General features: G+C 51.3%; 2 protein-coding genes across 4 annotated transcripts; both read right to left on the reverse strand.

Annotated features, from left to right (window-relative positions):
- Positions 1-847: 847 nt before the first annotated feature.
- Positions 848-5,497, reverse strand: LOC102558570 (phospholipase A and acyltransferase 3). Of its 2 annotated transcripts, none has more exons than XM_019491095.2 (4): positions 5,416-5,497; positions 3,516-3,621; positions 1,973-2,241; positions 848-1,398 (listed from the first exon to the last, which is right to left on the reverse strand). In XM_019491095.2, exons 1-4 carry the CDS (start codon positions 5,437-5,439, stop codon positions 1,288-1,290), a joined length of 510 nt encoding a protein of 169 aa, XP_019346640.1. In that variant the 5' UTR covers positions 5,440-5,497; the 3' UTR covers positions 848-1,287. The 2 variants fall into 2 exon arrangements, with proteins under 2 accessions (XP_019346640.1, XP_019346637.1); XM_019491092.2 differs by lacking the exon at positions 5,416-5,497 and adding an exon at positions 5,247-5,332.
- A 14,811-nt stretch (positions 5,498-20,308) lies between these two features.
- LOC132245706 (hydra actinoporin-like toxin 3) lies at positions 20,309-21,791 on the reverse strand. Of its 2 annotated transcripts, XM_059718521.1 has the most exons (3): positions 21,564-21,791; positions 20,874-21,003; positions 20,309-20,724 (listed from the first exon to the last, which is right to left on the reverse strand). In XM_059718521.1, the coding sequence occupies exons 1-3, from the start codon at positions 21,665-21,667 to the stop codon at positions 20,692-20,694; spliced, it is 267 nt and encodes an 88-aa protein (XP_059574504.1). In that variant the 5' UTR covers positions 21,668-21,791; the 3' UTR covers positions 20,309-20,691. The 2 variants fall into 2 exon arrangements, with proteins under 2 accessions (XP_059574504.1, XP_059574503.1); XM_059718520.1 differs by having other exon boundaries at positions 20,309-21,003; positions 21,564-21,788.
- Positions 21,792-22,153: the final 362 nt, after the last annotated feature.

Consider the following 22,153-nt stretch of genomic DNA (forward strand, 5'->3'; position numbering starts at 1 on the left):
GCTGCTGGTTCTTCCTCCCCAGGTGCAGCACCTTGCACTTGTCAGTGTTGAACCCATCCTGTTCTCATCCGCCCACCCCTGTGACCTGTCTAGATCTAGTTGTAGGCTGTCCCTCCCTTCTAGCGTGCCCACCTCTCCCCACATCTTAGTGTAATCTGCAAATTTGAACAGGGTGCTTTTCACTCCCTCATCCAAGTTGCTGATGAAGATGTTGAACAGTGCGGGCCCAAGGACCGAGCCCTGGGGGACCACACTGCCCACAGCTCTCCAGGTCCACCACCACTCTCCGGGTGCAACCCTACAGCCAATCTGCCACCCATCTGACTGTAGACATCGACGCCACAGTCCCCTAGTTTTTTAATGAGAATGGGGTGAGAGATAGTGTCGAAGGCCTTCCAGAAGTCCAGAAAGACTATGTCCACCGTGACACCTGCATCCAAGGATTTTGTGACCTGGTCATAGAAGGCCACCAGGTCGGTCTGACAGGACCTGTCCCTAATGAACCCAAGCTGGTTGCCCCGAAGCATAATCTCCCCTGCTTGCCCTTTGCAGATGTGTTCCTGGATACTTTTCTCAAAGAGCTTCCCCAGGACCAAGGTAAGACTAATGGACCCCAAACCACAGGTAATCGTGCATGTGTGTTACCTGGGGCCCCTCCTTGCCCCCACCCCCAGCTGGGCCCTGGGACCTAGTGCACAGGCAGCATCACACACGCACGCGCGCATCCTGCTCTGTATATCCCCTATCCTCCCCACACCCCCCCCACCCCCTACACACACACACATCCCATACATACGCCCCCACATCCTAATCTGCACACTCCCCGCATACACCCCCACACACAATATACAAGTGTTAGACTTTATTTTGACCTATTATGCAATCATCTCTACATCCACTACTAAAAAATCCTTAGATTAAGACACATTTTTTTAAACAACATGTAAATAGGCTACCATAGATGCTTGATGTTTAGTGTATGACTTGTTTTTACATCTATAATTTGTTAAGAAGATATATTCTGAAAGATAGGGCAGATGACAGACTGGAATGGGGGTGGGGGGGTGAGGGCAGTGAGGGGCCCTGGCAGCACAAAGGAGGCAGCAGAGAGCTCTGGAGCACAGACCTGGTAGGAGAGGCAGACACAGACACCCTGCATTCATTTGCCCCGGCTGGCAGGGGTGAGGGGTCCCAAGGCTGGGGGAGGTGGGGCGGCAGGAAGCTGCTCCCAAGGTTCCCAGAGAGAGGGATAGGCACAGTGGGTCGGTGGAGCCGAGTGGGGGTGAGCTACTCCTCTTCTTTCCTGCTCCGCAACAGCATCTTCCCCACAAAGAGCCCAGCCCCCAAGACACCCAAGAGGGCGACACCGGCTGCCCCAGCAGTCACAGCATCCCGGACCTGGAGAGAAGAGAGGGAGCAGTGAGTGGGGGTGGGGTGGCGGGGAGCAAGGCAGGATCAGAGCCAGGACGCCTGGGTTCCCTGCCCGGCTTTGCCCCTGCTCCGGGTCTGTTTCCCCTCCAAGGCTCTATGGGGATGGCTTGCTGGGGGACTGGAAAATGTGCAGCACCTGGCACTGTGGGTCCCCTATCCTGGACTGGGAGGTCTGGGCAGAACCCACCCAACATGGACCCAATCCTGGCTAGGGGGGCAGATCTTGGCTGGGGTGGAGGGTCTCAGAAGGGGATCCCAATCCTGGGTGCTGGGGACCTGCTCCTGGCTCAAGGATGGGTGTCCTGGGACAAGAAGGGCCCCAATCCTGGCTGGGAGGAGGCTGTCAGAGACAAGAGGGTCGTGATCCTGGCTAGAGGCATGCAATCCTGGCTGGGAGGGCCCTGATCTTTACTGGGGTGGTCTGGGACAAGCAGGGCACCAATCCCAGTGTGGGGGAGAGCATCTTCTCTGAGGGTGGGGTCTGGGATAAGGGGCCCTGAAACCCAACTATGGGGGACTGATCCTGGCTGTAAACACCCACCTGGTCACTGCAGGGAACGCCGTAGCGCAGCTGGGTGACGAAGTGCTCGCAGTTTTGGCTGGTGATGCTGTAGGACAGCACCTGACCCACCTGGGCCTCAGCGTCACGCACGATGTCCTCGCGGGGCCGTGCTGGCATGTCTGTGTCATGCAGGTTGTTCACCTGGTACCGGTCGGCTGCCGTCACGATCCAGAGCGGGTCCCGGCGCACCACCGCCTTGTCCGTCAACACCGAGAACAGGCTGGAGAATCCTGCCTCCGCTGCCTGCCCTGGGGGCGGACCAGACATGTGTGGGCAGGGGCACGGGCACGGGCAGGGCTTCCCAGCCACCATTACCAGGGTTTCCACTTACCACAGAGCAAGAGCAAGCACATGGGTAGTTAGTGTGGAATAAATGTAGCCACTTAGGTAGTTAATGCAGTATAAATGTGGGCCCATGGGTAGTTAACATGGGATAAACATGGGCGCACAAGTAGTTCATGTAGGATAAGAGCAGGCACACAGGAAGTTAATGGGCTAAGTGCAAGCACATGGGTAGTTAATACAGGATAAATGTGGACATATCTGTAGTTAATGCAGGATAATTACAAATAGTTAATGTGGGATAAGAGCAGGTACATGGGTAGTTAACAGAGGATAAATATGGGCAACTGAGTAGCGAATGCAGGATAAGCAAAGGCACGTGGGTAGTTAATGTGGGATAAACATAGGCACCCAGGTGGTAGTTAATGTGGGAAACACATAGGTGATAGGTAGTTAATGTGGCATAAACATGGCGACATGCACAAGCCACAATTAGTGCAGGATAAGCACAGGCATAGCGGTATATAACAGGAGGGAAGCACAAGCTCAAGGGTAGTTAATACGGGATAGGTGTAGGCACACAGGTAATTAATGTGGGATAAGCATGGGTGCCCCAGTAGATAATGCGGAGCCAGCACGGGTGCACAGGTAGTTAACATAGGATAAGCATGGGTTCATGGGTAGCTAATGTGGAATAAAAGTGGCCACATGGTAGTTAATATAGAATAAGAGTGTGCATGCAGGTACTTAACAGGGGATAAATGTCGGTGCATGAGTAGTTAACGTGAGATAAACATGGGCACACAGGTAGTTAACGTAGGATAAGAGTGGCCCCAGGGGCTGAGAGAAGGGACAACATATACATAGCATTTTCCTGCTCCCCATTCCCCTCCCTGGTGACCATAGGCCCAGCTGGGGACTGGACAGTCCCTGGCATCAGCAGGAACCTGCCTGTACCCAAGAGGCCTTTATCCTGGAATAAGGAGCAGACACACACGGGCTCTCCCAGGCTAAGTACGTGTAGCGGGTGCTATGACACTGCCCCACCACTAGGGGGCAGGAGCTGTGGACTCTCCAGGGATGATACCACTTAGGGCAGCAGACACATGGCATTTACCCTGGGGGATTTACTCCGATCCAAGGTAAGCCTGGCCACGTGTTGGCACTCTCTAGGCCGCATACAAAGCAGCTCCAGAGTTTTACATGCCCTAGGGACTCCCCCCACCTTCCCCCTGCTTACCTTGGGGGGCCATGTGGACAACATAGCCGTAGCCCACGTAGACGGCCCAGTGGTCGTAGGTGGAGCGAAAGATCTGAATGAGATCCCCAGGCTTGGGCTCCTTCTGCTGCAGGGAGACCAGGGCAGGGTCAGAGAGAGGGTAGGTTGGACCAGCCCAGTGCCAGTGCCACCCTGGGGCAACCCAGCAACACCCGCCCCCCTTTGCCTTGGCATAAGAGTGCGCTCTTGGACAGAGAAATAGATCACGGTCTATCTAAATTTCAAAGTAATTCATTCATTAAGCTGAAATTTAAGAATCCCGGTGTATACTAGTGCACGCAGAATTATAAATTATTATTCATAGATTATATTACACATTTTAAATGATACTGTGTGGACAGATATGGAAACTATTTGCTGACATATCTACGTGCATTTACATGCGTTTACTATTTTATCACCAATTAGTCATGACTGCAACTACTGCTATTAACATTGGGTCAGTGACTCCATCAGCAGGAAGAATATTCACCCGTGACTGTTTCTAAGAATGGTCATTAATGGTTGAACAATGATGATGATGCCGTATATATCTATCGGGTTGGAGGAAATTCTCCCAGGACAATTTTGGAGAAAGGGGGATTAGGAGAAAGAGTTATGAACATATGACTGCATTAGTGACAGCACTGTCGAGCGCTATATAATAACCACAACCAGCATCACTACAGTCGCTGCTCCAGTCGGTGGAAGATGTTTTGATGGGAAACTGTCTTATGTCTTCCACCAAGAGTAGCAGTGGGGATGATGGTGCTAATGAGGACAATGATGGTTGGTGCTGTCATTATTGTGCCGGGCCACTCTCACCTATTCCAGGCCCTGCTCAGTCCCCAAACCTTACAGGACTCTACGCTGGGTGCCCCTCAGGTGCCCCCATGGCCTCCACACCAACCCCGTAGCCACAACCCGGGTGAAACCTCAACACACCACAAATGCCAGCGCACCCCTTCCCAACCAAAATTCACTCCCAGCTCCGGGTCACCGCCCCACCGCAGGCTGCACGGCCCCTAGCTTCCTCCATGCGGCTCTCGGGTAGCGTGGCTGCCCGTGGCCCCTGGTCCCCCTCTTCCCCCACCCCCAGGACCCCCTCTCCCTGCAGCAGGCAGGGCTAGACTGCCCTCTTTGCTTCAGGCTCCACGTTTATATACCCCAAAGCCCCACCCTGTCTGGTCACATGACTCCCCAGCCATCCACAGGGCTCTCCCCTTTGCCAATGGCCAGCCTGCCCTCCCCTGCTGCAGCCCCCAGCCCTCTCCCCTTAAAGGGACAGGTGCCTCTTTCATCCCGTTATACGGGGACTCAAAATGATTTGCTCTTGCCCCATTAAAGGCAAGAGCAAATCACTCTTATCCTACTCTTTTTTTTCCATTTCCATTTTCCATGGGGGAAAAAGATAATAATTTAATTAAATTTAATGTAAATCATTTGTTTAAATATACGAAATAAGAAACAAAAAATTAAATGAAAACAAATGCAAAATAAAAGCTAATAGCAATAAAATTAAACTGATATCAAAATGAACATGATAAAAATTAAAAGCAACACAATGGAATTAATTAATTAATAGCTTAAATATCAACAATACAAAGATAATAAAATAAAACGTAAGAAAAAGAAGCCATAACATTACAATCATTTTCTAAATAAAATAATAATCCAACAAACAGCGTCACAGAACAGGAGGGCTGAGGTCACCTCTGGTCCGGGCCCTGCTCCGAGCAGGCCCAGCCCCGGCACCATCCCGGGCGCGGTGCAAAGGGCGATGGGACCGGGCGACCCCCCCGCCCCGCCCGCGCTGGAGAGACCCCGGGGCCGGGACCCGCCGCACCCACCCCTCCGGCCGGCACCGCCCCCCGGCCCTTACCAGCCCCGCGGCCCGGCCGGCCATGCTCCCTCCCCAGCGCCGCCTCCCGCCCGCAGCAGCTGACTCTCCGCCCCGGCCCCGCCCCCGGCCTCGCCCCGCCCCCGGCCCCGCCCCGCTGGTTTCAGGCCTGCGCGACCCGCCTGCGCCCGCGGGACTTTCACTTTCTGTTGCAGGCGGGGGTCGGCGCGTGCGCGGCTGAGCCCGGAGCGGGGTGCGGGGTGCGCGCACCCCCAGGCTGAGAGCCAGGGGTGCAGAAAGCTGTGCAGAGCCCTCCCTCCCCCGGGCGAGATCCAGGGGCGCCAGCTGCTGTGCAGACCCCGCTAGTCCCGCATGACGGAACCCGTGGGTCCTGACCCAAAAGTGGGGCGCGAGAGTATAGGAAAGGGTTGCGAAGACACTTTAAAAATGGAACAACGCACTTTTCACAATGACTTCTCCTCTAAAGGGGAAAAATGTGGGAAACGGGCTTGTCCCTTCCGCACACCCAGCCCCTGCCCCGCACCCGGGGGGCTGGGGGCTACGGTATTATTGATAATCCCCATTATCGATAGTAAAATATACTTACAATACTTTGAATAGCATATTTACATCAAGAACTATACACATACACACACATATATGCATATAGACATATGTATGTATCTACATACACGTGTGTCCGTATATACACCCATTCAGTCCGTCCAGGAAGAGCACGCACCAACTGCAGAGACTTCCTCAGCCTGACGAAGTGGGTTTGGACCTGAAGGCTTGCTAATTTTTTTCCCCCAACTATTTAAATTGGTCAAATAAAAGATATCAGATTCATAGTAGGTCGGGTCGGAAGGGACCTGGAGAGATCATCAAGTCCGACCCCCTGCCCCAAATAATCTTGTCTACATACATGTCTGTCTATCTATCTATCTATCTATCTATCTATCTATCTATCTATCTATCTATCTTCATATACCTATATGTATTTACATCTATCTACATAGCTATTTTTTGCTTATGTATCTATACGTATATATGTATCTATACAGCTATACCTATATGCCTGTCTCTGTCCACACATATAAGGTGTGAGAGACAGCCATAGCTATAGCTATGGACATATTCATCTATTTGGGGAAAACGAATAGAAAAAACTATGGGTAGAAAGGCATGGGATTTATTTGGGGCCGGGGCAAATCTTGATTTCCTTTGGCGAGTTTTTTCTGGTTTTTTGTGGAGGGTTTCTTGGGTTTTGTCTTTTCTTCCTCAGCTTTTGGGCGTGCTGTATGTCATTTGAGGGTGGCGTCTTATTGGGGGCTGGGCTGTGGTGATGCCTGGCACAGCTGCAGTTTCTTTGCTGGGTGTATTTGCCTTTTTTTGGCACTGGTTTTGGGGCATTTTGGGGGGAAATTGAGGGGGGATAAATTGCCATTTAGGAAGATACCTTGTTTCTTGGGAAGGGGTTGAGAAGCTATGTGTATGTATATGTGTGTGCACATGTATGTGCATGTGTTGTTACCAAATTTGCCCATTACTTTGGGGTGTGCTCATTTATTAGGGATAGTTTCTAGGGTCTTGGTGATTCTGTCAATGTGCTGCTTGTGTTACTATACGGAGCTGTATTTCTCCCTTCTGCAAGCCCTCACCCCCAGTGGAGCTATCTTGCAGGACTCAATCTCAATGGGACTGGGTTTCTCCAGCCACCAAATCAGTCATACACACAAACACACACAAATTAACGTGGCACGCCTGATCTGGCCGGGCTGATCAGCATGGACAGGCTGACACCCTCATATGCCAAGGATCAGTTCATAAGAGCAACAATAAGCTGCAGTCAGACACAAGCACACAGGTGACCAGAATCCCTCTGAATCCGGCTGGGTGTCCAGCTGACACCCTCATGGGCCAGCATTCAGTTCATAAGGGCACGTCTGAGTCAAACTGGGTCAATCAGCCTGTACAAGCTGATCCCCTTATGTGTTTCAAACTCAGCACGTCCCAATCTTTGGCCTCTTGATGAGCAAACCCCACAATAATTTAGGCTTCACAGGGATCTTTAGCATAGGTAAAAGAAGCGTTGCTGCAGAGCACAGGAGGAAAAAGAAGCAGAGAAGGAAAAATATACCCAATTACTTCCAGTTTGCCTATAAAAGTTATTTATTGCTAAGCATATGAAATGTATAATAGTACTAGTAGTAATAGACATGCAAAAGAAAATCAAACACAAACAATGACAATACTACCCTGGTTTCACTAAGTATTTGGGGAAACTTAGCTCAAGCTCAACTGATACAGTTCAGGTTCAGAAATTTATGCCTAGAGAGGAGAGAGAGAAAACGCTGGGAATCTCACCGAGTCCACGGTACCCAGGCTGCAAAGCTGCCAGGCACAGTCCGTAGCACAATCCTTGAAGAGAGAGACGATCTGTTCTTCCAGCGTCCCAAGAACGACAGGGGATGGTGTCAGCACAGGAGTTTTCTTCTTCTTCTTTCTTTCTTCTCTTCTTTTTTTTAAGCACACACACTTAACAGATTTTTATACCCTCAGTTCAGCTGCTTCGAAGCACCCTCAGTAGTGTAAATCATTGTCTTTTCTATTGACAAGGGGTTATCTGGTTTGGACCATCTCAGGAAACTGATTGATAATCAGGAAACACTTAAGATTAGGGAGTAACCCAAATACTTGGGAGCCAGCTTGAGATTCCTATGGATGGCAGATATCCTGATGGGATATCTCATGGTTTCTTCAGGAACAATAGATAGCTTGCAGCATCAGGATTTTGGATTTTTACTTGTTGTGAACAAGCCTCAGCTTAGCATGACTTTTCCAGATTTTACTATAGTCTTTTAACAGACTTAAAGCAATTATTGGGGTGCTCATAACCTTTTGTGGAGAGGACTCCCACCAGTTGTCTCGGGAAAGATACGACAACACCTGGGATTAAGGCTCCAGCAGGCTGGATGCTGTGATGAACCCTTAACCATTGTTCAAATGTTGCCCGTACCCCCTCGGACTCGGTCTCTTGCCTCAGCATTCCCTAAGCCGGCAACCGAGTTTTAGTCAATCAAGTTTAACTAGGCCTCCCATAGTGGGACCGGGGAATGTACGGCCCGAGATGCCTATTAAACTTAGAGCTGTGTGTGTGTGTCTGGGGGGGAGAAAAGTCCTTAGCAAATCCAGATTAGAACTGGTCTGATAAATGCTGAGCTGGGTGTGTGTGAACATGGGTTAATTAACATTGGAAGCACAGATTCCCCATCATGCAGCACTCTCCTGCTTCTCTGGTCCCAGAATTCACTGCAGTCTCTGCTTCAGGCTTTCTGTTTTCCATCTCTCATGTAAATGAATGGTCATCTGGTTCCATCTCGGATGTAAATGAGACCTAGGGCAGTTGTTTCACTCTTATCACCCTTATCTGGAGAGTTTTAGGTGCGTCTCTCACTGCATCTGAATCAGTTTCGTTTATGTAGAGGAGGGGAGGGAGGGGGGGGGGGAGTCCTTTGTGAGTCAGACAGACTGCATCCTGTGCCAGGGTTGCCCAAGAATACAGAGCTGAGGCGTAACAGTGTGTACACACACTGTGTGTGTGTTTGCCTCTGTGTGTGCGTCTGCGCATGTGCATGTGCACGTACATGTGTTGCAGGGGGTGATATGGGTAAGGGCCCCCCAACTTCTTCCTGCACTGGGGGCAGTCCAGGGCTGGCAGGACAGGGCAGGGGCCCCGGTGGTCCCTGTCCCAGCAGCCTGGGGTACACAGGCACCCCCACCCCCTGGCCGGGAGACAGTACAGTTCAAATGCATGGAGGTTGTGACACCAGTGAAAAGGGACCCAAGAGCCCCAGCTGCCAGTCCCCTACACTCTCACCCTCCCCAGCCCCCACTGCCCTCAGAGCTGGGGAGACCCCCGTTGTCCCTATCACACCAGCTGGTTCTCCTCCAGCACAACAACCCCCCTGGCCCCTCCAGCACCCCGGCTTCAGCTCCGGCCCTGTCCCCTTACCTGCCCCTGGCCCCGGCTGTCCATGATCCTGGTGCCTCACGCTTGCTCAGCTGCCCGGTGTCAAAACAGCTGAGTTTCTGCCAACAGCTGACATTCGCTCTCCCTGGTTATTTTGGGCCTGGCCTGGCCTGGCCTGGCCTGGGCTGGCGGTGTTAACCCCCACTCTGCTGGGTCTCAGGGACAAGCTGAGCTATGAGCAAGGGGCCCCCAAGAATTGCCCCTCTTCGGAGGCTGTGGGGAGCATTGGGGTCCCGTCTCCTCTTTAGCACTGGGGCCTGGCTGGAGTCCAGGGGGGTTGGACCTTGGCAGGTTCCACTCCAGAGCTAGCTGCATCCCAGAGCCAGGCGAGGGGCCCAGTAGCCCAGCTCTGATACCCCCACTCAGAGCTGGCTGTATGTGCTACATTCAGCCTTGATGCCCAACCCAGAACCAACTGCATGTTAGAATGGGAGCAGGGGGTCACCTGCCTCTGCAGTGGGGCCTGGGCCTCTGCCTGGGGCTCTGGGGGGATTTGAACCTGCCCCCTTCTGTCCCCCCACATCTCCCTGCAATGCCAGAGCTGGGCTTTATTGCCTTTGGTGGCAGCCATGGGGAGGTCACCTTCATTTTCCATTTCAGGCTCCCAGACAGGCGGGGGCAAGGCAGAGAAATTGTGTGGGGGGAGGGCAAGAGCTGAGAGGAGGTCGCCTCTGGGTGCTGTATAGATCCCCCAAGGCCAGGATCACAGGGTGCTGGGCACTGTTCAGACCCCCAACATCGTTGGGGTGTAAATCAGTTTCAGGGAGGGGAGGGGCTCGTGTGGGGGAGGTGGGGGGAAGAGCTGTGGGGGTGGGGTGCATTCATGTGTGTCCCAGATACCTTAGTTCTGTGTGTGTGTCCTGGACACCTGGGTTTTGTATGTGTGGGTGTTATGTTGGTGTCTCTGACCCCTTGGTTCCACGTACCTGCACGTGTCCGGGATGCTGGGCCAGGTGTGTGCCTACTCCTGTGGGTGTACGTGCATCTGTGCGGTGGTGCAATCTTGGTGGCCTGGAGGGAAGTTTGGCTGGTGGGGGGTTGTTAGCATCTTCCCTCAGCCCCAACTCTCTCTGCCCCCAGAGCTGGCCGCCCACATCGCCAAGCAGGGTCCCATCACTGTGGACATGAACTCCTGACTTCTGCAGGTGCCACCACCCATCTGCTTCCTCCCCCCTTATTGCCCCTGCTGACCTCTGCACCCCCCCCCGAACTACCAACAGGGCATCACCCCCCAGCATCTGGTAGTGCACTGCCACCTCAATGCTTCAGATCACATGGTGCTGATTGTGGTCTATGGCTGGGCTGAGTCGGGGTGTAAGAAACACCCCACCTCTTTGGCCAGGACCAAGTCTAGCAGAGCGTCTCCTCTGGTTGGCCCATGCACCTACTGAGTCAGGAAGAGCTCCTCGACACAGGTGAGAAAGGATCGCAACCAATCCAGCTTGGCCGAGTGTTCCTCCCAGGAGATGTCTGGATAATTAAAATCACCCATGACGACCATGTCATGTGCATGTGTGACCTCACTCAATTCTTGGGTGAACTCCAGATCGAGTTCCTCCCCCTGGTCTGGTGGCCTGTAGTATACACCTACAGTTAGGTCTCTCTCACTGTGCCCCCCTGCCCCCCGCAACTTGACCCAGAGGGTTTCAAGCTGTCTATTTTTTGAGCTGATGTGAACCTCCAAGGAGCTGTATGGCTTTTTCACATAGAGAGCAATGCCTCCACCCTTCTTCCCCACCCGGTCCTTTCAATGCAGGGTGTAGCCCACTATAGCTATGCTCCAGTCATGTGAGGAGTCCCACCAGGTTTGATGTAATATAATAAAGAGAGGAGAGGTTCCTACTTTTGTGAGCCAATAATTAATTAGCCAAATGATGTTCCTAGGGGCTCCACCTCCCCTTGCACCCTGTCCAAACGCCAACCTGAGGAAGTTGTCTCTGTTTGGTTATTACAGTCACTAACACCCCATAAAGTCCCCAAATCTGTGGTACAATGATAACATAAGCATGAAAAAACTTGTAAACAAAATCAGTCCGCCGGACTGTCTGGCTACTTGTATTCACAGTCTTACACCCAAGCTGGGGTTTTATCCTCCAACACACTAATCAGGGCTTTACACCCACTATACTGTTTTAGGCTTGCAAGAGAATTCTTCCTCTGCGCCCAGAACCACTCACGATTAGTAGTCTTCTTTGTTCCTGCAGGGTGACGTGTGCTGGTCACTGCTCCACTGCTCCCAGGACCGGTCAGATTCTTGCTTCCTTAGTCCCTCAGGTGAGTAGTAAGACTCCTCTGCATCTTCAGGGTTAGGGACTGTAGCCAGTTCCTTCCCTATGCCCCTGCTGGGGTCTGCTACATTGGAAGCCAGCTCTTCTGCTGCCGGGCTTCCTGTTCCTCACTCTCCCTGTACTAGGGGAGGGTGCATCTTTATGACGTGGCACACCATGTACCCAGCCAACTGGATCTGTTATGCCTGACAAAGCAGTGTTGGTGTTTCTCCCGTGTGTGCTGCTGGCTTACCTGTGGGTAAGTCTTGGGGCCGTAAGCCCCCTGGTGCTTCTGGGTCATCTTGGGTCTTGGCAGCTCATGTCTTGCCACCACGCTGATGTACATGATCCACCCACTGTACCAGTCACAGCACTTACTTTTCCCACTGCCTTATAAGGAACTCTGTACAATTTATTGCTTATTTCCAGGAAAGCCTAAACTATGGCTAAGAGCCTTAATATAACTCAGTTTGCCCTCTACACTCCTCTCCTTCATGCCCCAGAACACGGTGGCATCACACAAACATTGGTTGACCTTTCACATGTGACTCAAGGCATGCAGGTTGCTACTACATCTGAGACGTGGATTGTCTCATGAGCAGGCCACTGTGTCCTGTGTGGACTTACTTTATGGGAAGTTCCAGTGGAGAGGATTTAACTTTTCTTCCCTTGCTTTAGCTTCAAACCTGGTCAAAAACCTTTGCATAAGGCAAACAAGCACACACCGGGGGAGTCATAATAGGATTCCCAGAGCTAAGACCAGCATAAGGGGATGTAAGGCCACATTGAGGATATGGGTCATAGTGGATGACCAACTGAGCAGAGCTTCCCAGCAATGATGATTATGGCTAACTTTTTCAATTTCTTCCATTACTGAAATGATGGTCTCCTTTGATTTTTGGATGACAATAGAGACTCTGTTAGCTGTATCCTGAACCTTTTTGACCTTCTGTAACAGGGTTGGATTTTGTAGGACTGAGTCTCTTTTGATTTTTAAGATGGCTGACTACATTAGAGAAACATCCTACGGTCAGAATTTTTGGGGACCAGATGCGTTCTTGACAATTTTTACCTGTTTTATACTGTAACAGGAGGGCAGTCAGGGTTGCCGTGCTCTCCCCTGCCGCCTCCTTTACCATGCCAAGTCGCCGACAAGCACCCTCAAATCCTCGCCTGCCACGACTTTGATGTCATATGTATTTTATAGGAAGGCTGCCTTTTGTCCTCTTGTCCACAGTTCTCTCGTTATCACTAGTTCCTCTCCTGTATTGGAAGCCGTATGGGCGATGCGTGGCTCCAACCACTCCTGTACCATGTCCCAAGCCTTGCAGATGTAATTGATGTTGTTTGGTCTCTCTCCGCGCCCTCTCTGGTGCTCGGGCTCTCCACTGCCCTATCTCTCTCTCTCTGTGCCCTCTCTGGCACTCGAGCTCTCTGTCGCCCTGTTTCTCTCTCTGCGCCCTCTCTCTCTCTGGGGCTTCTTGCTGCCCCCTCTCTCTCTGGGGCTTCTCACTGTCCTCTCTCTCTGGCGCTTCTCGCTGCCCCCTCTCACTGGGGTTTCTCAAGTGCCCCCTTTCTGGGGCTGGGGTCAGTGTACCCTGAATGCTGTGCCCTCACTGGTGCTGGGGTCTCCACACTGCTGTGAGTCCCCTATGAGGCCTCCTCCATCCCGTCTTAGCCTCACCCAAACCACCAGTAAACACCAGCAAACAAACACAAGCCCCCGGGCTACAACACAAACTCCAGCTGTCTGGCTATAACATTAATCCAGCCATCCCTAAGGTGCTCCATCCTTTACCAGTTGCACTGCTGATACATTCAGGCCTCTGCTCACACAGGCTGAGCTCCTTCCTCCTTGTCTGCCAGCAGGGAACTGCCTCCTGGCCTCCTGCCTGTGATTTATATAGGAGCCAGGCGCCGCCCCTTCTTGTCAGCTGGCTAGGCAGGTATGGGTCATTAGTTCCCTCTAGTTGCCTCAACAACCGGCACCTGAGGAGTTATCCTGGCTCTCCAAGTAGCAGGCACCTTAGTGCCCTGCTACATATACAATGGGCAGTGCTTTCCTTGTTGTTTAAAATGGATTAAATGGATTAGCATGACTAGTACCCTTCTGTCTTGCAAAAAGCTGGAGAAATGTCAAGGATCAGACCCTGTGCAAACAGCATGCCTGGTTTCCATTGGGATCCTACCATTTTACTTCTTATTCCAAATCCTTATTCCACAGGACAGGACAGTTACAGGCCACCCCAAAGGGGTCCTAGCTCGCTCCATACATATGTGTGTAGTTGCCTCCTCTAACGGCCAATCCACTCCCAACAGCATCAGACATGGTAAGGTTTCAGCTAATCCTACTGCAGTGTCATTGGTTCTTCCCATTACTGTTAGTCTCCAACATCATTGTCAGTAAGTGTAAGAGGCGTCATGGATACAAACCACACTCACTGGTGACTCTTCTTCCCCAACCTGGGCAGAAATCAAGTCAGCCCTTAATACAGTGTGTGTACATCTGCTATCAGCCACAGCCGGGACAATGGGCTCTTGTACACATAATAAAATTTGCCCTTTCGTGCATTGCAACAACATTACTATTTGCATGTCTGGGTTTTCCTGATGTTTCAAAAGTCTTTCTGGCATTTTAAAGTACAATTGATCCAGATGTAGTTTACTTCGGGTTGCCACAAATGAAAACGTTGTGTCCATGGATTCATTAGGTGCAAACACTCAAGGACTTGTAATGAACCCTGTTGTCCACCAGATGGCGCTGCAACTTCTGGTTTCCTTAACCCCCTTGTCCACCAGACGTGGCTGGGGTGAGCCGACTGGAGACAGAAGAGGATGCCTGCAATTTGCTGGTATTTCTGTGTGTCACCCGGGAACAGCCGAGGGCGTGCCCATCCTCAGTTGGAAGGGATAGATGAGGCAGGCAGTGATTTGAGCTCGGGTCCCTCTTTCCTCTATAGCAGGGGCGGGCAATTGTTTCAGGCAGAGGGCCGCTTACTGAGTTTTGGCAAGCCATGGAGGGCTGCGTGACAGGCAGCCAGGGGCAGATAAATATTAATTTTCTAATTTTTTTAGGGGCCCCGCGGGCCGGATATAATGGCCTGGTGGGCTGCATCCGGCCCGCAGGCTGCATTTTGCCCACCCCTGCTCTGTAGAGTCAACTCCGCACCAATGCTCTTAATTATTTATAGTTTATTACATTATAATATACATATTATTCTTAACCAATCTACATATAGGTAATTTTTTTTTTTTAACGTTTTATTAGAAAACCAGACCGCACAACAAAAGGCTCAAAACGAACTCCAAGAGAGGCCTCACAAAAGGATAATACAACGTTCCAAATAACATACTAAAAAGACATCGGAGTTGGTATCATATTGCACGTCATCTCATTTTTTTACACAGTATATACAAACAGCCCTGAGCAGTGTCTATTGAACACATATTACACGTATCGTGTTAGACATCCTGTACTTTCCTGGAAATGAAAAGCCAGAACATACAGGTCCCTTTGTTGTCTCTACCCCATGTACAACCCTAGCCAGCCTTTTCTACCCACAAAAGGCTGACTCTTAGTTTAGCCTACACTTGTGCTGGGCTGAAACAACCCCCTGAAGTCCAGTTCTTGCCAGAATATTTTCTCCCCTCCTTGATTCGTATTTCCTTCTCTAGCTATATAGAAGTGCAGCTCGTGCATTGCTAACTGCAGACACTCTGTTGTGGAAAAGCACGACCCCTTTAGAGCCAACAAAGAGCGTACTTTCCATAGTGCTACTTTGGTGCAGGTGATTAAGACCCTCACCCCCCATGTCCCATCTGTCCCCTCTGATAAACCATAGAGAACATTCCTGGAAGTCACCCCCGTTCCCCTTCCCGTATCTTTCAAATAGGTAGTCACCTTCCCCCACACTCATTGTGCGTAAAAGCAGTCCCACAGCACATGTGTCACCGACTCGGGCTCATCGCAGAGCTCCCTTGGGCACTTGGGGGACCGAGAGAGTCCCCAGCGATAGAGTACCTGTCGCACTGGCAGAGCATTTTGCACCGCCCTCCACGCCAGCTCCTCATGCTCCCCTTTCCAGTCCTTCCCCACCAGTCCTTTCCACACCCTACTGACTTGCTCCGGTCTCAATTCCCCAACATCCGACATCCTCTGCTTTCCTCTCAGGAAATTAAAGACCTTTTTGGCATCTCCCAGCCCCTCGATTCCTAACTCCTCCAATCCTTCTTGTGCAACAAAGGCTCCAAGTCAGGCATAGGGCAGCAACATCGGCCAAGCCCACGCTCCCTGCCACGCACTCCCGAACTGGCCCAGTCTTCTCAGGAGCCTTCCCCCCCAGAACCTGCAGGAATTGGTAACCGTGCCTATGGCTCCCCTTGCTTCCCTCACCACCATCTTCAAAAAGTGCATGTAAACAAAGGTCTCTATGTTGGGGAAGCCCCATCCCCCCAATCCCTCATCCTTATATATCTCTGTCCTAGACACTTTCTCTGTCTTCTCCCCCCAAAAGAAAAGGCACAAGGCCCGCTGGACCCGCCGGGCCTGTAGCCGGGATGGGGGGGTACACCATCGCCATGTTACATATAGGTAAATGTTTCAATAAGTATCAAAGATAAATTTCCCCTAAGTGTCCCCAATGATATCATTCAACAACACCAAGTGTATACAGATAAATATTTACAATACGGTAAGCCAGGAACCACCTCCTGGGACTGCTTGTCCCAATGAGCAACCCTCACTGGGGATGGCTTTCTCAACCCTGTGCCCTACAGAGGCCTGGTGCAATTGGTGAGTCTTCGGGATGCCCGTGTGAGGAGGAGGGGCGGATACCCAGATGGGTGAACCAGGTAAGTTGGGGTCAACGGGTAGTTTGCAGGGACCATTGACCGAGTACAACCAGGTAGAAAAGAAAAGGGTGGGGAACGGTGTGAACAGGCAGCACACGGATGAAGAACCAAGTACCCAAGACTAAACCAATCCCATCGCATATTGTACAATGTATCCAGAATTATGATTACAATCTTACAAAACATAAGGCACGGCTTTACATGATAATAGGCGCGTCTACCCTTGGACTCCAGCTAGCAAGGGTGCCTCTCCTGCTTTGGCTTTAGCTGGGAGGGGACCTTTCACCCAGGGCTTCCCTCTGCAGGGGAGACGGGCTTATTTCAGGAATGCCTCCCCTGTGGGACTGACTCCACCAGCAACTCGCCGTTCTCTCCGAGGAGCCGTCGATCAAGGCCTCAGGGTCCTCCACTCAGGTTAGCCCCAGCACTGTCTGTTTTATGCCGAAACGTCCCCTCCTGGCCCTGAGCCCCGCTTTGGGCACCGAGGGTTCTTCCAGTTCTCGGCTGGCTGAGCGTGCTGAGCACACTGGGCTTTTATTGACACCGGAGGCCCCGCCCCTGAAATCCGCCAGACCTGCAAAGTGAAGTCTTTAATCAGGTCCAGGGGCTCCTTGCCCCCACCCCCAAGCAGGGGCAGGGAAAGCCCCTCCCAGCTGTTACCTGATTGGTGAAAATGTTCCACCAATCTGAAGTGTCCTTCTCCAAGCTTGGCTTGCTGGGCAAAAGCCGCGAGCTCGTGAGTAATATTTATTGTCTAACACCAGGTGGGAAGCTCAGCAGTCAGTAAGTGCACCATTTGGGTAGCCAGGGGCAGCAAGGCACAGGGGGGCACCCATGCCAGGGCCATTTTGGGGTGGGGGGAGGATGACTGTGCAGGTGACTGCAGCTTTGCATGGGACTGCTGCGGCTCGCTGGCAGGAGGGCGGGGGGGTGAAGGGGGTGTGTTTTGGGAGTGAAGGGATTACTGGTTTGCCAGCGCCCCCTGCTATAATGGAGTACCAAAGAGATCTGGCTCCCCCTGCTGGAATTTACTGGGAATTGCACACTGGGCGGAATTCATTATATAGGCTATTATGTGCAAACACTGATGCTACGTTTTCAAATAAACCATTTAAAATTTAATAAACCTATTTAATTTAATGAGCGTTTTGTGTTTACTCTGCCTATTTCTATCAGATCATATTTAGATTTCCTTTTTTTTTTTTTTTTTTTGGTGATTTTAAATTTATCTTCCAAATGGGTTTCAGGCCCTCCAGCTTGTTATCATGTATAAATGTAATACATTGCCCAGACAGAAGTTAGAAGCCAAGGCTGAATTTGTAGCAGTTTGTAGTATTTTGTGTATTGGATTATGGTAATATGTCTAGATTGGGAGTTTTGCATGCTTTTGATAAACGGTTATTTGGACTCCATTAGGGTCATGTTGCTCCTTTGTGTGCATGTATAAAATAATGAAGAAAAGCATCAGGAAAAATAGAAGCATCCCCCCAGCCAAATATGAAATTAAAAATATGCAAAATAATATGAAAAGTTATGCAAATGTTTATTTTCAGTGCCAACCCCCTCCATGGTAAATACAATTGATTTTCCCCAGTTTTGGGACTTTTTCTAACTCTGACCAGTTCCATTTTACTTAACAATCTCCTTTAAACGGCACTAAATTCATTGTGTGTATGAACTAGTGAGAGATACACAACAAAGCACTTCTAGGTTTACCATCAGATACCTACCTCTACTTCTAGGCACCTTTAGAAATGTGTCTGTCAGTGCAGGAGGACGGGGCTCCGTGGTTGCTGGGCAAGTTTCAGTGGTTGCCATCAGTCTCCAAGATACTGCACAATTGTGGCTTCATGTCTGGCCTGTGCTGAGCTGTGACTCAGGGTGGGACGCTAATAGTTTCTGGTTCCTATTTGACTTCCTGCAGGGTTGTCAACAGGAAACTGAACCTCAATGCTTAAAAAAGAATTTTCTACTCCCACCCCCTGCGCTTCCTCTGAAGTTTGGCACCAAACTGTCTTTTGCCTGCATGGGGAGGCGAGTGTGCAGCCCCGGCACGTTGAGTAATTTGAGCTGTTGCTTTGCCTCTGTGCTGCCTACTTGAGCCACCAACATGACTGTTACCACTGTCTGCACGGGTTTGTTTCTAACATAAGGCACTTTGATGGAATAGACACTCCCCAACATCATCAACCTCCTTTGCTGTTAACATGGCAGGGCCAGTTTGGACATCAACGTGGCTCGCACTGCACAGCCCCAGGCCTTGGCTGCACATCATATTGGAGTCCCAAGCTGTGTGCATGCTGGCTTCTCTCTAGGGTGCTCCTGGCCTTTCCACTGAGCCCTGGAGAGGCATTAGTACTGTAGAGAAACAGGGTTTGACAAAGCCTGACTGGCAAAGTGCATAGAAAGGGAAATCGTATCCTCCACAAACTTGGAAAGTGAGGCAGTGGACACCAAGAAGGAAGTGAAGTTCATTGCACATTAAAAACAAATAGCATTTACATGCCGGAATAATCTTGTAATCTCCTCCCACGGTGGTCAGGGATTTCTCTGATATTGCTCTACCCTGTACCCTGCTCCTTGTAACCAATCAAGTTCCCCTTTGTATCTAGCATGGGAGACTTATTGGGAGAGGGTCTAGATTATGCCTTGGGGTCCCCTTGGTTCGGCTGATGAAGGGAGACCACTACTTGTGCTTCAGACTGAGGGAAGCACCCCAAGTTCTTGCAGTGGGTCAAGTACCCTCAAGGACTAATAGGCCTGTGTTTCTCAGAGGGCACAGGTCCCAGATCAGTCAAGACTTTGGGTGGTGGCAGCGTTACCCCAAGGCTAGTGGGTGTGCTCCAGGAAGGGGGTTGGCCAGATGTGAGGTGCCCCCAGGGAGGCACTCAGAGCCTGGAAGGTGGTTGGACACAGCGAGGTGGGTGGCTCAGCACAGGAGCACTCCCTACTGGCCTGCCACAGGAACCCCCCAGGCCTAGGAGTGTGTGTGTGTGTGTGTGTGTGTGTGTGTGTGTGTGTGTGTGTGTGTGTGAAGAGTCCTGGAAGCAGCAGAGGATGGTTTGAGGGGCTGAGGGAACACAGCAATTGGTGGTGGGGACACACAGGGCAGATGTGGAGCACAGGCTGGATGTGAGGATTGAGGGAGCAGAGTTAATTGCTCAGGGCATGGGTAGAAGAGGCATGAAAGCACCCACACGGCCAAAGCATGCTGTCTCTGTGGGGCATGCATGGTGCTCATGGCATCTGCACCCCAGAGAAAAAGCCTGGGTGTTTTCTCTAGCTCTGCAGCACAGACAACACTCCTGGTCGCCTGCACTCAGGGAAGGGTCGGGGTTCTCTGTGGTTCTGGGGCGTGGACACCACTTGCAGCCACCTATGTCCAGGGGTAGACTGGTGGGGTTTAATGGAAAATTGTGGGATTTGGGGACCTGCTCTACAATCTTTTGAAGCAGGCAAATTAGGGGACCACCCTTTCCCCAACAACCTCTGGACACAGACTCATGCAGGAAGGACTTCAGTTTTGGAGAACCTCAGACCCAAATGGACTTCCCCCTACCATTTGGACTTGGGGACAAAACCTCAGAGAGGGGTCGGGGCAGATTCTGGGCATTGTATCTGATCTCCAGTGCCCCAGCTTAACTCCGGAGGTGGGCTTACATTTGTAAAAAGGGGAACATATGACAGGAAGATCATGTCCTTGGATCCCATTTTGTTTTCCCCACCCATGCCTAGTGCGGCATGGCTTATGTACAACAGATGCTAAAGAAGCAAGGGACACTAGTTGACTGTCACAGAGGTTTTACTGAGATGGCGACACAACTTCCAGATATTTGGAGCAGTGCATCCTTATCACAGCAGCTTCCTCTCCCCTCTCAGTTCAGTCCATAGCTGGCTTGGGCAGTCAGTTGGTGTGCAGGCGGTGGCAGGGTAGTGGTTCCTGGGGTGGATGTTCAGGGGTAGTTGTGTCATGCTCCAGACTGGCTGCGGAAGGGATCAGTATTCTTTATCCTGGGTCGGGGCCTGACAGTCTATTGGTCCATCTCAAAAGGGTGTGGAGTATTATCAGTCTCAATCAGCACTCTTAGGATTGCCTTGGAGTCATTTGACATGGTAGCCTGAGCAGAAATATTCCTCGCAGTCACCTTCACAGTTTCATGGCACTGGCTAAGACTGACTTTCTGGATGGATGTGCTGTTCCTGAAAGAGTTTTTGATTATTCTGGAGTAAGCTGCCTCCATGCTGTCATAGAAATACTTATCATCAGTGATACTGAGAGCAAACTGGATGTTGTAAAGAACGTAGTCAAAGGGATTGGAGAACACGAGAGCCAGTATAAAATCACCTGCCTCATATGCCAGGATCCCCACACTTCCACGAAGGCTGTATCTGGTCTTCACAAACACACAGTTTGCCGTGGAGCCTGGTGTGATCTTAAGAACAGGAGGAATGAGGCTGTGGCCACTGGAGCAATAATATCTGCAAGAAGAGAAGGAAGGAGGTGAGAGTGTGGTGCTAATGATGCAACACTAAATACTTGAGAGAGCAGGGAGGTGGGAAGCAGCCAGTGCCCTAGCCATGCGGGCGTCACAAGGCTTAAACAGCCTGGAGTGCCCGGTTCACTCGAGTGGAAGTGCACCTGTCTGTACCCGCCGTGACTGGCTCCTTCGTCTCGGCGCCCCAGTCTGAAGAGAATGTGAGCAGAAGTTGCCGGGGCAGGAGGCACACAGCATGGGCTGGGGTGGAGCCATAGGGGACGCATAGGGGAGGCAGGGTGGGGCACATGTCCCCCCTGGACAGCTAGTAACCCCTCTCAAATTTTCTCTGCCAGCGACTGGCTGCTGAGGGACCCCCCCAAGTGGGTAGCTGGCTATTGGGGAACCCCATCCACCTGGTCACCAGCTGGCTGGCCTATGGGTGGAGCTGAGTGGTTGGACGCATGCAGGAGAGCTGCACTGTGGCACAGATTAGTCTACAGCGAGCCTGTGTGCAGAGGAAAAGACAGGAAGCAGCAGGGGAGAGGCAGCGGGGAGGTTTACCTTGGGGAGTGCAGAGTCAAGTTCTGTGTCTGGTTGATTATCTCGATTCCCACACACCGCCCCACATCAGTGGTTGCCACCAGACTCTGGATGGTGTCCGCCATTGAGCCCCAAACTGTCAGGAGGCTGGGTGCACAGCTGGCTGCTGTGAAGGGACCTTGCTGCTGGGGAGAGCCCTGCACTGCTGCAGTGGATGTCTGAGAAACTAAGAAGGAAAAGTTCTGAGAATGGGACATGCAAATGGCAATGGGAGGAGCTATTACCAGCCAATGGGAGTCCAAGATGATGCACACACTGTGTCTTTCTGCTCTGAGGCTTGAAAAGGCTTTGGGAAGGCTAGGAAATGACAGTCTGTGACTTAGAGGCGGGGCAAGGAAGTCTCTGTGTCTGGAGCCACAGGCTCTCATGAGGGCTCTCCCCCAGCTCACATTGCCTCCACACACAGTATAACTCAGGGCTTGAAACCCCCTGACCTGGTCAGAATTGCTGTTTGAAATCATGGAAAAGTATCAGGAAATTTCTCTGCTCCCTCCTCAATCCCTCTCCTACCAATTCCAAAGTCACTGGCAGCTGCAGGGACACCAGGATGA

The sequence above is a fragment of the Alligator mississippiensis genome, chromosome 15 (genome assembly GCF_030867095.1).
Source record: "Alligator mississippiensis isolate rAllMis1 chromosome 15, rAllMis1, whole genome shotgun sequence".
NCBI classification, from domain to species: domain Eukaryota; kingdom Metazoa; phylum Chordata; order Crocodylia; family Alligatoridae; genus Alligator; species Alligator mississippiensis.

Bases quoted from the DNA above. Each gene is read 5' to 3' on its own strand.
- LOC102558570 (XM_019491092.2), bottom strand. From the start codon at position 5,291: ATGGTGCCGGGGCTGGGCCTGCTCGGAGCAGGGCCCGGACCAGAG. The intron at 2,242-3,515 runs GTAAGCAGGGGG...GTCCGCCCCCAG, and splicing joins TGTCCACATGGCCCCCCAAG to GGCAGGCAGCGGAGGCAGGA. The intron at 1,399-1,972 runs GTGGGTGTTTAC...TCTTCTCTCCAG, and splicing joins GCGTTCCCTGCAGTGACCAG to GTCCGGGATGCTGTGACTGC.
- LOC132245706 (XM_059718520.1), bottom strand. From the start codon at position 21,667: ATGGCGGACACCATCCAGAGTCTGGTGGCAACCACTGATGTGGGGCGG. The intron at 21,004-21,563 runs GTAAACCTCCCC...CTCTTCTTGCAG, and splicing joins TTGACTCTGCACTCCCCAAG to ATATTATTGCTCCAGTGGCC.